General features: G+C 33.5%; 1 protein-coding gene across 1 annotated transcript in view; it reads right to left on the bottom strand.

The window, feature by feature from the left end:
- Positions 1-5,815: 5,815 nt before the first annotated feature.
- Positions 5,816-13,443, bottom strand: part of LOC110027862 (esterase AGAP003155-like) — a 12,603-nt gene continuing 4,975 nt past the window's right edge. The window contains exons 2-6 of the mRNA XM_020729476.1: positions 12,363-12,476; positions 12,228-12,269; positions 11,991-12,120; positions 11,718-11,819; positions 5,816-6,216 (exon numbers count right to left, since the gene is read on the bottom strand). Of these exons, the coding sequence (XP_020585135.1) occupies positions 6,146-6,216; positions 11,718-11,819; positions 11,991-12,120; positions 12,228-12,269; positions 12,363-12,476 (459 nt within the window). The 3' untranslated portion in view covers positions 5,816-6,145. The remainder of the gene's footprint in view (positions 6,217-11,717; positions 11,820-11,990; positions 12,121-12,227; positions 12,270-12,362; positions 12,477-13,443) is intronic.

Below are 13,443 nucleotides of genomic sequence, written 5' to 3'. Positions count from 1 at the left end.
GTGCACCTCTTGCTGAGCAACCTTCAATATTGAATCTCTTAAGAACTCTTTCGATATATGTTTTCTGAGATAGCCCTAACAATCCTTGTGATCTATCACGAAATATTTCAATTCCAATCACATAGGATGCCTCACTCATATCTTTCATCTCAAAGTTCTTAGAGAGAAAATTCTTGGTTTTGTATAATAAGCCAAGATCATTAGTAGCCAGCAAGATGTCATCAACAAACAGAATAAGAAACATAATTTTGCTCCCACTAACCTTTAGATATATACACCGATCAACAATGTTTTCCTTAAATCCAAAGGACGTGATGGTATCATTAAACTTAAGATACCATTGTCGGGAAGCTTGCTTAAGTCTTTATATTGATTTCTTAAGTTTACACTCCATGTGTTCCTTTCCTTCAACCAAAAATCCTTCAGGTTGACTCATGTAGACCTCTTCATCTAAATTCTCATTCAGAAAGGCAGTTTTCACATCCATTTGGTGTAACTCCATATCATAATGAGCTACTAGTGTCATGATAATTCTAAATGAATCTTTCTTAGAAATCGGAGAAAATGTTTCTTTATAGTCGATGCCATCTTTTTGAGTGAAACCTTTGACAACAAGTCTGACGTTATATCGTTCAATATTGCCATTCAAATCACGCTTAGTCTTAAAGACCCATTTACACCCGACTCTTTTACAACCTTTAGGCAATTCAACTATATCCCAGACTTTGTTGTGATCCATCGATTTCAACTCATCTTTCATTGCATCTAACCATTTAGTAGAATTTGCACTTTTTATGGCTTGTGAAAATAAAAATGGATCTTCATTGACTCCTAAGTCAAATTCGGATTCATGATGATAAACCACATAATCATCGAAAATAGCAGACCGTTCTTATTGTTGAGACTTTCTAGGTACTATTTCATGTGGTTCATCTAATGTAGGTTCATTAGTCACAGTTTCATTGTGGGGGGTATTTGATCATATATTTGTTGTTCTTGTAAGTTGTCAAACTGTTCAACAACTGTAGGAATAACAACTTGAGAAGAAATTTTGGGTAAATGAACTTGAACCCTAATTTCTTGGATCTCCACTTTATGTGGTTCCAAATTCCCACTAACTTTATCATTTTCAATGAACTTGATATTTCTAGTTTCAATAATTCTTGTACTGTGATTAGAACAATAAAATCTATGCCCTTTAGATTTTTCTTGATAACCAATGAAGAAACCACTGGTTGTTCTTGAGTCCAATTTTCTTTCATGTGGATTATATAATCTTATTTCCGCTGAGCAACCCCAAACACGCAGGTGCCTTAAACTAGGGTTCCTTCTTGTCCACAGTTTAAAAGGAGTTTTTGGAACTTCCTTACTAGGAATCCTGTTTAATAAATATGCAGCGGTCTTTAAAGCATGCATCTATAACGATGAGGGAAAAGAAGAATTACTCATCATACTCCTAACCATTTCCATTAGAGTACGATTTTGCCTTTCTGCAACACCATTCTGTTGTGGGGTTCCTGACATAGTGTATTGAGCACACATGTCATTAGTTTGAAGGAATTTAGCAAATGGACCTGGACATTGTCCAAATTCATTATAAGTTTCATAATATTCACCGCCTTTATCTGACCTGATAATTTTTACTTTTCTGTCTAATTGTCTCTCAACTTCAGTTATATACACCTTTAAGGCATCTATAGCTTGAGATTTTTGATGCAATAAATAGACATACCCATAACGCGAAAAATCATCAATAAAGGTGATAAAGTATTTCTCTCCACCAAAAGATGGAACATCAAAAGGTCCACAAATATCAGTGTGTATAATTTCAAGAAGTTGTGTGCTTCTTGTGGCAGCTTTCTTAAGTGTGTGACTTGTGTGTTTTCCTTTAATACAATTCACACAGATGCCAAGATCAGCAAAATCTAATTCATTAAGGATTTCATTCTTTACTAATCTTTCAATTCTTTCTTTAGATATATGACCCAAACGTTTATGCCACAAATAAGCTGAAATTTCATTCATAAAATCGCGTTTAGTACCAATATTATGATGCAAAGTCATCAAATTCTCAGAGAAAAAGTTATCAAGTTTAAGCTTATATAGGTCATCACAAAGAATACCATAACCTATGAGATGATTGTGTTTAAACAAACTGAAACAACCATTTCCAAATTTAAATGAGTATCCTATAGAATCAAGTTTAGACAACGAAATCAAATTACGAGAAACAGAAAGGAGATAAAATGTTTGAAAAAGGTCTAAATGATGTTCAGTATCTAAAATCAGCCGATAGGTTCCAATAACTCCAACTTGTGCTTTGACTCAGTTTCCCATGAAGACAAAATGTTCATTTGGGTTGTAAGGAATCCCTGCATCATATTAGAAACATGAGTGGTACAACCATAATCAATCCACTAGGTATTATAATAAACTTCTGTCAAATTTGATTCGAAACATACAGAAACACAAGGTTTACCTTTCTTTTCGAACCAGTCTTTGCGCTTTTGACACTCATTTTGATAGTGTCTAGGCTTTCTACAAAAGTGAAACTTAATTCCTTTATATTCCTCTTTGTGAATTGGGGCATATGAAACATTAATCTTTAGTGGTCCTTGCTTGCCCTTTCCATTCGCCTTTCTAGGTTTCTTTACAGCTCTTCTTTGATGACCTATGAGATTAATGGAGTGATTTATTTAATGAAATGATTTGTTCTTTTCTTAAGTCTTGCTTTCTCTTGATTGAGCATACATTGTGGTTCTTTCACATTCCACTTATCTTTTATAGTGTTGTAATTCATGTGAAATGGACCATACTCAGGAGGCAAGAAGTTAATGATAAATTGCACAAGAAAATTTTTATTCATTTCCATTTCCAGGGTCTTAAGTCTTAGTGCTATGTTCGTTATTTCAACGACATGCTCATGCATGGTATGAGAAAGATCAAATTCCATGTTGGTTAACGTACTCAATAGTGTCCCAAAAAGAGACTTATCAGCAGAGTTAGACTGAGAACAATTCTCAGCAAATTTCATAAATTCCTTAGCACTGCCAGTGTTAGAAAATGTACACTTTATGTTGTTTGCTACAGTCATTCAGATAAACATTAAGCTTAATCTGTTTGATTTTTCCCAAGCTTTATAGAAAGATATTTGCTCAGCACTGCTAGAATCAGTAAGAGCGAGGGGTTTCTCAGTCGTAAGTGTTAAATCAAGATCCAGAACACCAAGGTGAAACTGGACTTGTTCACGTCATTCAGAGAAATTAAGCCCATTGAAAGTTTAAATAGATGTAGCTTGTGAATGAAGGGAAACAGGAGTAGTTACAGCAAATAAATAAAACATGCTCGTACATTAATGTTTTAAACATTAAACTTACATAGATATTCATATAAAATCAGATTAAAATAATGATCATAATAATATTAGCGTATTGAAATCTCCTTTGGGTGATATAACAATACATGATAATAAACATAATTGATGCTTGACTTAAATTTAATATAATTGATAATTGCTTGTACTAAAGTTAGACATATCTATTATCTTTAGATATATAAACATATCTTAACTTAGTATATAAATAGACAACAATTATATTCAATGATTATATAATAAATGATCAACCTTTGGGCGATCTAAAAATATTTTATAATCAACGAATTTTAATTTAATTTTATTTTTTTTAATAAAATATTTAATTATTTCATAACAAGCATCACATACTCTTGATTAATTGAATTTATTTAATTTAATATCTATTAAACTTATTAATTTGGTCACTTTGGTGACTAACAAATTAAACATTACATAGATATTAAATAAATAATAATTTCAATCATATCAATTTACTTTAGTTTTATTGATCTAATTAAAAATCTAATTCACAACGAAAATTTATTACAATTAACATAAATAAAATTATATGAAAAATCATAAATTTAGTAATCAAGACTCTCATACCACATGTTAGAAAATTAATGTTTCAACTTTATGACACAAATTTAAAAAAATATATATAATACACAAGATCTTTTAAATTCATGATTTTTACATATCTAAAATAAAGTGACGCATACCTGTATTCATGATGAACAAATTTGATCTTGAAGAGATGAAGTTTCTCTCTCTAATCCCTTGAAACTTTGTGTACTTTCTGATGGAGAGAACTGTACGAGGTGTGTTGGGTAGAGAGATGACCCATTCTCAAATTCATGCTCTATTTAACCACCATCCATCAAAGGAGTTACTAACCAATAGGATTTATGATAATTTAATTAATTGATTTTTATTATTAAAATCAATGACATAAGTTAGTAACATTTATTTATTTTAGGAGTTATATGAGTTACCGAAATAAATATCATAAGTTGTCATAATTTATGACATAAAAGTTATGAGTTATGAAAATTAATAACTTAAGTTATCAAAAATAAATCTCATAAGTTATTAAAATAAATGAGAGTCATAAATAAAAATATAACAAAAACATGTTGTGTGTGTATGGTAGAAACGCTTCATTCCATAAACATGAGCATGATTGTCTTAGCAAACTTCATTCTCTTCAAAATCAGTTGTGTGCACATGATGAATAGTTCTTGATTCTCCTTCACACGAAAATTTGAAGTCCATTCTTTTCACCTTGCCAGGATGAACAAGCTTCCATTTACGATTTTGGTGTTGCAACAAATGTTTGTAGTAATCGTTTCATCTTGGTCCAAATCTTGGCATCACTAAGATCCTCGTAACAATGAGCTGTCAAATGGTTTCACTAAGCAGCTACACACTCTTCAAATTGTGTATAATAAAACTAACTTGCTTTTCTTGAGGAATATCTAAGTCCTCAAATAAAATTTCTAATTCCTGATTCCAATCTAGATAATTCTCGATGTGAGAATAACCATCAAAATAAGAATAAGGGACATCAAATACAATTTCAAACTTATCTTGGCTGCGATAATAAAGGGCCAAGTGAAGTGGGTGAATGTTGTGAACATGCCGTGGTCAAACATAAAGCTCACCATCAAATCTAGGAATCTCTGCTCTAGCCAATTTACAGGATTGACGAGAACGCCACAGATCTCAGTTCGCCCTAACCATGTCACAAATTTCTAGTGAGGGTCTTAGATATGATAGTTTGGTTGTCGGATAGAAGCCATTGTTATTCCCGGAGTGATGAAGAACCCTTTACAATCCCCAAATAGAGGGTAGAAAGCCCACATCCACCATGAAGGCTATGTTGGAGATCTGACAATATTGCCTGCTTCAATCGCCATTGCAAGCCGGACATCGTCATCTTTCCTCTTCATTGCCATCGGCTTTGATAACACCATGGTGCAGTGCTCAGATTGTTGAAGCAAGAAGGGAAGAGAAGATAAAAGAACTAAAAAGTTTTGTTTTAATTAAAAACTTCGAAGTTACAAAAAAAAAATGTTATCTCCTATTCTTTCTAGAGGAATACTAATATGATTAGCCCCAAAAAAAGAAAACTAAATAAAGCTTAAATATAATTAAGCCACTATTAAAGTCTTAATAACTTCTAAATATGAAAAGTCAAACGGAGAAAAGCAACTGCATCACTTTCTTCCTAAAGCAAGAATCAAGCCCAACTCAACTTTAGTATGCCCCAAAATTGTGGATTCATCAAATAATCCGTCAATGTTTCCAGTACTCGAAATAGCAATGCAGCTAGCTTTGAAACGAACGCATTCATAGATTATCTACCAATTAGTTGAATACAATTAAATTAAGTTTGGTTTCTGTCACAATTAGCAATTAGCCAATTACCAAACTCAACAACACAACAATGTTATATACTCTACAGTTAGCAATATGCATATTGCATAATATAACATTAAGAAATGTATCTTAGTAATAGTAACAGTACAGAAACCTTTAACAGGTTTTTAAACAGATATCAAGCACATCCACAATTGTGGAAATCATACAATTTTATCCAACCCGAGCAACTGGAGCACCTACTATTTTGATAATTTAGATGGCTCCATGTATGGTATAATAAATTCATTTACTGTAACCAAGGTATATATATAAAGTGTATATATGCAACACAATTAAGAACTGAAGCCACCGTTCCAATGCAGCCATGCTCAATATTATTATCAAACTTCAATGGCTTCCTCACAATTAGAGAGAGCCATCCAAATTCTGCTCGATGCGTTCTATGTAACCAAGCACCACTTCCAGGCTCTTGTCGTCTAAGAAAACAACATTGTAAATTTACAAACTAATGTTGGAAATGAAATATTAATAACTACTTTAGTCTTAATCATAATAGATTTGACAGTTTATAGCAAAAAAACAAAAAAATACTACCTTTTATACTCAGCAAAATTTATAGATGTACAGATTAAAAATAGCATGTGTTACATACTACCTTTTATACTCAGCAAAATTTATAGATGTCCAGATTAAAAATAGCATGTATTAAAAATAGCATGTGTTAAACGTCGTTCAATTACATGACAGAACCATTAATGGATTGGTAATATAATTAGTAAAAAATAGCAGTACCAGAATGTCAAGAATGCAGTTATATGCATGTTAGCATGCTAGAGTAATGTAATAAATAGCAAATAACTATTGAAGAAGCTTTAGAATCTTAGACCTTAAGTGGGCTGACATTAGCTATAAGCATAAGTCTATAATAAAAAAAAGGGACAATTTACACACATAGCATCCAATTCCTATGTATTTACATATCTTACACCTAAGTTTTGATTTTTACATTTATTCCAACTAAATCTTTCATATGACATAAAACTACCACTATTTCAACTTTTAAAGAGTGAAATACACCTTCTCATGCATAGATAAGGTGGTATATATGTAAAAATTAAAGTTCAAGAGTTAGATATGTAAATATATAGGAATTGAGTGATGTGTATGTAAATCTTCCAAAAAAATTTGATTAAGATGCGAAGTTCAATGTTGAATGGACGTTACTCATAGTAACTAATTATGCATTAATTAACAAAGCAATAGAGTGAAATAAAAAAAACCAGAAATTAATTAGGCTTCTTGTGTGCTTGTAAATTCACAACGGTAGAGTGATATATTAACGTTTTAGTATTGTACGAATATCCGACACTCATATATGTAAAAAGAAATTGATAGGGAATGCGACATAAGTTATTATGTGAAAAACGCAGAAGGTTAAGTCCAACTTTAAGGAATGCATAAATACCCCAGGGTCAACCCCATGCATACCAGGCGGGGCCCAAGCAAAGATCACTTAATTCTAAAGGAGAATTTGTATACTCTAATCTTTGCTCTTCAGAGAATAAAGAAATAAGTTGTACTATCCTGAGGGATGCACGCTTAATAGTAGAATATTAATCAAATCTTCCAATGGAGAAGCTTGTTGGGATATTTCGTTCTAGGAGGTCAAAATTTTCAACATTAAGAGTCATAGATGAGTGCGATTAAGCTTGTCTAAGATAGCAAGAATGTGATACCTGTTGATTCCCACACAACACCAACTCCAAAAAGGCTTGAGGATTTAAGCTTGAGGTGTGGTACATAAATAATAATATTAAAAATAGACTAAATTGGTCTTTCAAAGATAGCATTATATATTGATTTTGACTTGACAACAATAACTAGAAAGAGTGAGTCATCTGTCAAAAAAATTCTCATTATGACAGGAAAAGTAATTGTTCCTTCGAGTATCACTGATCGATTATTAAACATGTACAATGGCCTAAATGCAAGTTGAAGTTTTTCCCTGGTCAGCCCCAAATTGAAAAATATTGAGTAAAATAAGACATCAAATAGAGTTGTCACTGTCAATTAGAATTCTCCTCATATTGTAACATTATTCATCGGTTCCTGCACTTATGATGAACGGGTCTTGATGAGAGATTTAGACCCCCTCTAAGTCAAATTCAACAAAAGCGATGGGATCGATTTGCAACTGTTTATTGTCTCAGTTCCTCAGATACGGTATGAAATAAATGATCATACAATAATGGGCCTTCGGCTATCGTTTTAATCTCACCAACCATTTGAAGGCTCCCTTGTTGCTATTTTGTGTGTTTATTGCCCCTTAGCGGGAGCGTTATCTGCATGGGTAGGCCTTTTTGCAAGAATTGACTTAAGTACCCCTGTTAAATTAACCATTCAATCTTGTCTTTAGGCATATTACATGCTCGGTTGTGTGACCGTGAATCCGAAGGAATTGACAATATTATTCTTAATTCCCTAAATTCAACTTCAAGAGGGGGCCAATAAATGAGCTCTTAATCTCTAATGTTCATCAAAATTTTGACATGCGATGAGTTGAGCATCATATATTCCTCCTTTGGTCGAGGCTCATGTCACTGGTGTGGAGGCCGAGAAGGGACATCAGAGTTCTCTTACTAATCAAATTTCTTTTGTTGTGAGGCTAGATCAACATCAGTGGGGTTACTCTTATGCATACCCCAAAATCACTCAAATTGTTCTTTGTGCGCATTGATAGTCTTATCTACAATAATTTGAGTTTGCAATTAATGAGTCTCTCTCACTAACGATGAGTAGAAATGTCCCAAGTGAAGCCCTCCAAAAAAAACTCCCCTCAGTAATTTACGATCACCTTTGAAATCTGCTTCAGAACTATTCATTAAGTGATTCTCTCTCATTTTGACGATTTCTTGAAAAATAAGATGAGTCCTTGACAATCCTTTAATTTGCTATGAAGAGCTCCACAAAGAGTATGGGAAGTTTATTGAAAGTATGGAGAGTCCTTTGATTTGCTACGTGTGAGTCTGGTGTTTGAGAGTGGTGGGAAACACTTGACAGAGAAGCACATTAGAAACCCATTGGATGTGCACGAAAGTTTAGTAATGATCAATATGTTTGTAAGGGTCAGATATCCCGTCATAGGAGTCAATATTCCAATACTTGAAACCAGTTGGGATAGAGTGTTAAAGTACTGACAAGGGCAAGGGAGAAGACTCTTGAAAATTACAAGTAGGGAAATGGTCTTTATCCCTTAGATGGAACTCTTTGCAGACCAAGCGTCGCAACTAAGCACAAATTACATCATTGGGAACGCAATAAGGAGTGGTTGAGCCAAGTTTCTTGTGAGCATTGGAGAGTTAGTAATCAGTTCAGCTACACGAGATGGACGAGTAGAACTCGTAGTATCGAAGAGATCGGAGTATTGGCCTGTAGGAGAAGGAATCCCATCATAATGGGGAGGAGGCCCAATACAAGTATTCTCAAGCAAAGGATTCTTTGCATTTTGTTGACCTTGTGGCAAGTAGACTCTGCCTGGCTGTGCGGGCATCAACTATCATCCCTCACGTAGAAGCTGAAGAATCTCATGTTTTATTTTGTGCACTTGGTCTTCCAAGGATGGGCTTGAGGCACCTTCGCCAGTAGAAAAATGACTTTTGTGCAAGAAAAAGAGTAGATTCTTGACATCCCTGGCTCAGTGATTGCCCCTGGAGTGGTAAGTGTTGAAATGGGATGCTTTGTTATTACGAGTATTGTGTGTGTTGGTAATTTCACAAGTTTTATAAGTTTTTTTTATGGTGGGTTATCTTTCCCACAAATGACGTCAAATTGTTACGTGTTGATAAATTTGCAATGATAGAGTTATATATAATGTCTTACTGTTATACAAATATCAAACATATAAGAGTTTTTACTTGAAAACCCCAAAAGGGAAATGCCATAAGGGGGTTTGAACAAGTTGAATAATTCCCTTATGTCGACGCATGTTATAAGATTTTACTAACCCTTGAATAACTTGAAGCAATGTTACACAAGTAGACGAGAATTTTGCTATAAAAGAACCATAAAATGCTAGGGAAGTGGCGGTGAAGATGACTATGAAGGAAAACCACAGTAGTGGTCGTGTGTCAGAAAATAAGCTGCCAAAATCTTCAGTTGTAGCGACCATCTGACGGTGACTTGGAAGCGAAGATACTGGTCTGGCGGTGGCGAACTCGACGACGATGGCCAAGCAACGACGGTGATCTGCCGGTGGCTGCAGCTCGATAGTGGTGGTCGAGCAATGGTGGTCGGACTGCGGTGGTCGCAGTTCAGTGGTACTTTGGAAGCCACAATAGTGGTTTGACAATGTTGCGTGGCAGGAGATTAAAAGGCTCGTGATATCCCGAGTTAATTACTTGTATTTCCACCACATTATTTTATTTTGAAATTTACTTATTTTGAAATTTACTTAGGAGATTAAAAGGTCATCCGGCTGTAGCTGCGACAATCGTTCAGTGATGGTGGAGCTTAGGAAGCTTCAAGAGCTTGGAGCTCCTTTAGCTTCCTCCTTCATATCCAAGTCCCCCTTCATAAAAGGAGTAGAGGTTTAACTATTGATTTTGTGAGTAATAACCTTGTTAAGTGTTACATTGAATCTGGATGACTCAATCAACAACCCAGAATGATTCCTTTGATTAGATAATATTTTATGAGAATTTGGGTGTCTTGATGATGAGCTCATTGAATCTGGATGAGCTCAATCAACAACCCAGAAAGATTACTTAAAATGTTAGAATTGAGTGATGATAAGCTCATTGGATTCAGCTTAACAAGACACTCAATTTAACTATAAACTTCTCAGATTTATAATATGTTTGACCATTTAATTGTCTATCCAAAGCCTCCAATTGAGCTTAAAAGGGTTGACATGACTTGAATCGAACCAATTTTGGCTTCATTGGCTCGCCTTGTTGAGACCACTAGTTTGATTATAAACTTAATATAATCGGAGCTTTAGAGATCTTAAATTTGAATTTGGAATGTTTATTGTTCGAAATGTTTCGAGATTTGTGTATCATTAAAATAATTTTTTTTAGGATGTAGGGCCCATTTGGCGCAGCTTATTTGGTGCGGTGGCGTTTTGAAAACGCACCTGGTTTGTTTGGGTAAATTACGTTTTGACAGCTTATGCGTTTTCAAACCGTACCTATCTAGGTGCTGTGACAGCTTTCTGGCTACGGTTTCACTTTTCCAAAAAAAATAAAAATTTGTAATAGGCACCGCACCTAACTTATCAGCAGATTATTCAATAAGCTACAACTGCCCCAACCAGACCCTTAATTAGTAATTACTGATTATTTATTGAATGTGTACTAATTGATTTGGTAAAATTATTACCTTGTTTAAATATTTCATTATATGTAAACTTTAAAAACATTTTGATATTCTAAGCTGTCAAGCTGCTAAATAAATTTTCAAATTATGATGTAATCAAGGAGGGCGTGTTGGGCCTCGTTAGCATAGATTTGAATGAGCCGTAGACTGTTTCTCTTCCCACTCTTGAATGCATAGTTTCTCCACTATTTTCAAAACACGAATGACTTGGTTGAATGATATTACATTCAATCTCTAAAAGAGAAAACAAACTTATAAGAAAATCTTTTTAGAGTGCTATACTAATCTTAAGACTACTTTGAGCAAAAAATACGTTATTTAAAAAGCAAGAATGATTTTTTTAAGCTTAAGATAGCAAGAGATTATTTTAAACAAGGCTATGACATCGAAGCAGCAGCTTAAATCAAAACCGAATAAAAATTGTGGTGGCTTGAAAACAATAAGCTTTTTCAACACTTATTGTTACTGCCACGTGTCAGGGCCTAAACAAAACAAGAACATTTCCAAGACCTTTCGTCCCAGATATGCTAATGTACATTTCACCAGAAAGAAAAGAATATTAGTCAGTACTTGGTAGGTAAATTGAAGGAGAGAAAAATACCAAGTCTGGGGACCGTGTGTCCCCTTGGATGGCGAAGTACAACGGGGTCTACAAATTCGTCCAAAAGAGCTTCACCGTGTTCCTTCAAGAAGTCCAATTCTCCTGCCGTCAAAATATTTGGCATAAAATTAAATCAATAGGATTAAACATCAAAAGTAATGCTTTTTTTAAGGAAAATTTTAAACTTGACATATGCTTAAATTTGCATCCCCTGTTTCTTTTGTAATTTTCAAATTTAGCACGTTTTTATTGAACAAATTTTCGGCAAAATACCAATGAAGTGGAGGGAAGGGCACTTTATCTTCGCACCAAACGCCTTCTCCGCCACAACGGGTGATGGAAGCTTTGCCCCGCCAATTATCACCACGTTCTTCACCTGGGGCACGCGCTTCAATGCGAAACCCTAAAAATTTAAAACAGGCAAAAAGAACAGACCATGTTCTCATCAAACTCAAATCCGAAAAGCTGTTGAAATTCGAATCACATGAAATTGAGAACAGCTTTCTTCACCTTCGCCTGGAGACCCGGCAGCGCAGCGGAGAGAGCTGCCCCCTGCGCTATTCGGCAGACACAATCAACCCCAAATACAAAACATTACATATTTAGGAAGAAAATAAAAATATAGAACGAAAGCATAAAATTCACCTGGGAAAATCCCATCAACCCATCAAACGGACCATGCTTAATCATCAGATCCTCGATGTAGGCAAGACACTCATCAAAGTTTATGTACTCCGTGAATCCGTACTCCGTTAATCCCTAATTTTGATTTACAGAAGTGGGAAATATGAGAGTAATTCAGCGGATTGTTATATTTTTATTTATGGCTTATATTTGTTTTAATAATTTATGAAATTTATTTTTGATAACTTAAATTATTAATTTTCTTAACTCATAAATTATATCATAAATTATCACAACTTATGATATTTATTTTTGATAATTTTTAAATTATTAATTTTCTTAACTCATAATTTATGTCATAAATTATGACAACATAAGATATTTATTTTGATAACTTAAGTTATTTATTTTATTAACTCATAACTTATGTCATAACTTATGACAACTTATGATATTTATTTTTGTAACTCATAGAACCTCTAAAAATAAATAAATGTTACTCACTTATGTCATTGATTTTAATAATAAAAATCAATTAATTTATTAAATTATCATAAATCATACTGGTTAGTAACCCCCTTGATCGATGGTGGTTAAATAGAGCATGAATTTGAGAATGGGTCATCTCTCTACCTAACACACCCCGTACATTTCTCTCCAACATAAAGTTTCAAGGGATTAGAGAGAAACTTCATCTCTTCAAGATCAAATTTGTTCATCATGAATACAATTATGCATCACATTATTTTAGATATGTAAAAATCATGAATTTAAAAGATCATGGCTATTATGTATTTTTTTTGAAATTTGTGTCATAAAGTTGAAACATGAAATTTCTAACATGTGGTATCAGAGCCTTGATTACTAAATTTATGATTTTTCATATAATTTTAATTATGTTAATTGTAATAAATTTCCATTGTGAATTAGATTTTTAATTAGATCAATAAAACTAAAGTAAATTGATGTGATTGAAATTATTATTTATTTAATGTTTATGTAATGTTTAATTTGTTATTTACCAAAGTGACCAAATTAATAAGTTTAATAGACGTTAAATTAAATAAATTCAATTAATCAAGAGTATGTGATGCTTGTGATG

The sequence above is a fragment of the Phalaenopsis equestris genome, unplaced genomic scaffold, assembly GCF_001263595.1.
Source record: "Phalaenopsis equestris unplaced genomic scaffold, ASM126359v1 Scaffold000455, whole genome shotgun sequence".
Taxonomy (NCBI): Eukaryota; Viridiplantae; Streptophyta; class Magnoliopsida; order Asparagales; family Orchidaceae; genus Phalaenopsis; species Phalaenopsis equestris.
The sequence above is the reverse complement of the archived record's forward strand: the minus strand, read 5'-3'. Positions and strand labels throughout refer to the sequence as shown.